Source organism: Chaetura pelagica, unplaced genomic scaffold (assembly GCF_000747805.2).
Source record: "Chaetura pelagica isolate M959 unplaced genomic scaffold, ChaPel_1.0 scaffold505, whole genome shotgun sequence".
Taxonomy (NCBI): domain Eukaryota; kingdom Metazoa; phylum Chordata; class Aves; order Apodiformes; family Apodidae; genus Chaetura; species Chaetura pelagica.
Window position 1 is genome coordinate 7,412 of NW_009953211.1, and position 1,516 is coordinate 8,927.

The 1,516-nt window shown below is 59.8% G+C and overlaps 1 protein-coding gene across 1 annotated transcript in view; it reads right to left on the reverse strand.

Annotated features, from left to right (window-relative positions):
• Window positions 1-1,387, reverse strand: part of VSX1 (visual system homeobox 1) — a 3,732-nt gene extending 2,345 nt beyond the window's left edge. The window contains exons 1-2 of the mRNA XM_009997561.1: window positions 1,293-1,387; window positions 923-1,046 (exon numbers count right to left, since the gene is read on the reverse strand). Of these exons, the coding sequence (XP_009995863.1) occupies window positions 923-1,046; window positions 1,293-1,387 (219 nt within the window). The remainder of the gene's footprint in view (window positions 1-922; window positions 1,047-1,292) is intronic.
• Window positions 1,388-1,516: the final 129 nt, after the last annotated feature.

A 1,516-nucleotide genomic window follows, 5' to 3' on the forward strand; every position in this document is an offset into this window, starting at 1 on the left:
CCCCCCCCGGCCGGCGTCCAGGGCCAAGAGGCAGCCAGGGGGGTGTGTGGAGGGGTTTGGGTGTGCGAGCGCAGGGTGTGGGTGTGCAGGCAGCAGGAGGAGGGCAGCCAGCGTTGAGGGAGGGCACACACGTGGGTTGTCAGTGAGAGAGGGGAGGAAGGGGGAAAGAGGGACCACACATTACACAGAGCCGATTCTGACAAAGGAGGGTGATCCCAGCCAGTCTCTCTATGCTCTCTGCCCACAGGGCCCCTGAGCTGCCTCCTCACAGGTCACCAATCTCTCCAGAAACAGGGGTCCATAAGGCAGTGACAGATGATGGCAGAGGGTGCTCAGGTCCCTGTCCCCACTCCCTTTCCTGCATTTGAAGGTTCAAGGAATGGAGATACAACCCACTCCCTTTCCTGCATTTGAAGGTTCAAGGAATGGAGATACAACCTGACTAGGTTCAAGGGATGGAGATACAACTGGTAATCTGACTGCTGCCCAGACTACCACCCCATTCTTAAGCCAATGAGCTTGTGGGGCAGATCAGGCTCTAAAATGCCATGTATGCCTCAAAGGGACAAGCTAGTGAGCACGCTGGTGTGACACAGCTTGGCCTGGCAGCTCCTAAATTGCTCTCAGCTCCTGCCTCAGTTGGGTCTCTGAAGGACAGAGCTGAGCTGCTGATGGTGAGCAGCTGGCGGGGCCAGGTCTGTCCCCTGGTTCTGCCTGTTCAGTGCCAGGGAGTGGAAGCTAAGCTACATCCCCAAGTGTCTTGCAGCATTTTGGTGCCACAACGTTCCCACAACCTGCAGTATTCGTTTCAGTGCCACCACATTCCCACTGCCTGCACTCACTGGCCATAGAGCAGAAGAGACAGCTGGGCACCAGCAGCCTGCAGACTCCATGGGGAGAGAGGACTGGCACAGCCACCTACCTGTATCCTGTCCTCTGGCAGCTCTGTCTTCACTGCCAGCATCTCCCGGGCATAGACATCAGGGTAGTGAGCTTCATTGAAAGCCTTCTCCAGTTCCTCTAGCTGGTGAGCTGTGAACACTGTCCTGCCGAGAGGGACAGAGCATCCTGTGACACAGTCCAGGCTCTTACAGCCAAGCAGTGGGGCTGGAAGCCCTCTCCCTGCTGAGTCTTCCTCCAGAAAACCCTCCCCCACCCAAGCTGCAGCCTGTCTCTTTCTTTTCTGCCTTTGGGGCATCCACTGCGCCAGCACGGGGACTGGCGGGACAGCGGGAGCCTGGTGGCAGCAGCGAGGAGGTGACAACGGGGACAGCCCCGCTCTCGGGCTCTACCTGTGCCGGCGTTTCTTCCTCTTCATCTGGGAGGTGGACATCTTCAGGTGGCTGGCGTCCCCAGACAGGCTGTCCTCATCTGGCGGCAGCAGCATGCGGGAGGGAAGAGTCACCTTTCCGCCGGGAGCAGGGGGACCAAACCCAACTCCCGAAACACGGCTCCAGCTGCCCGCGGGGAGCGGGGCCGGCGCCAGGGTCCCGTCCCACAGCGACCGGCGGCATCG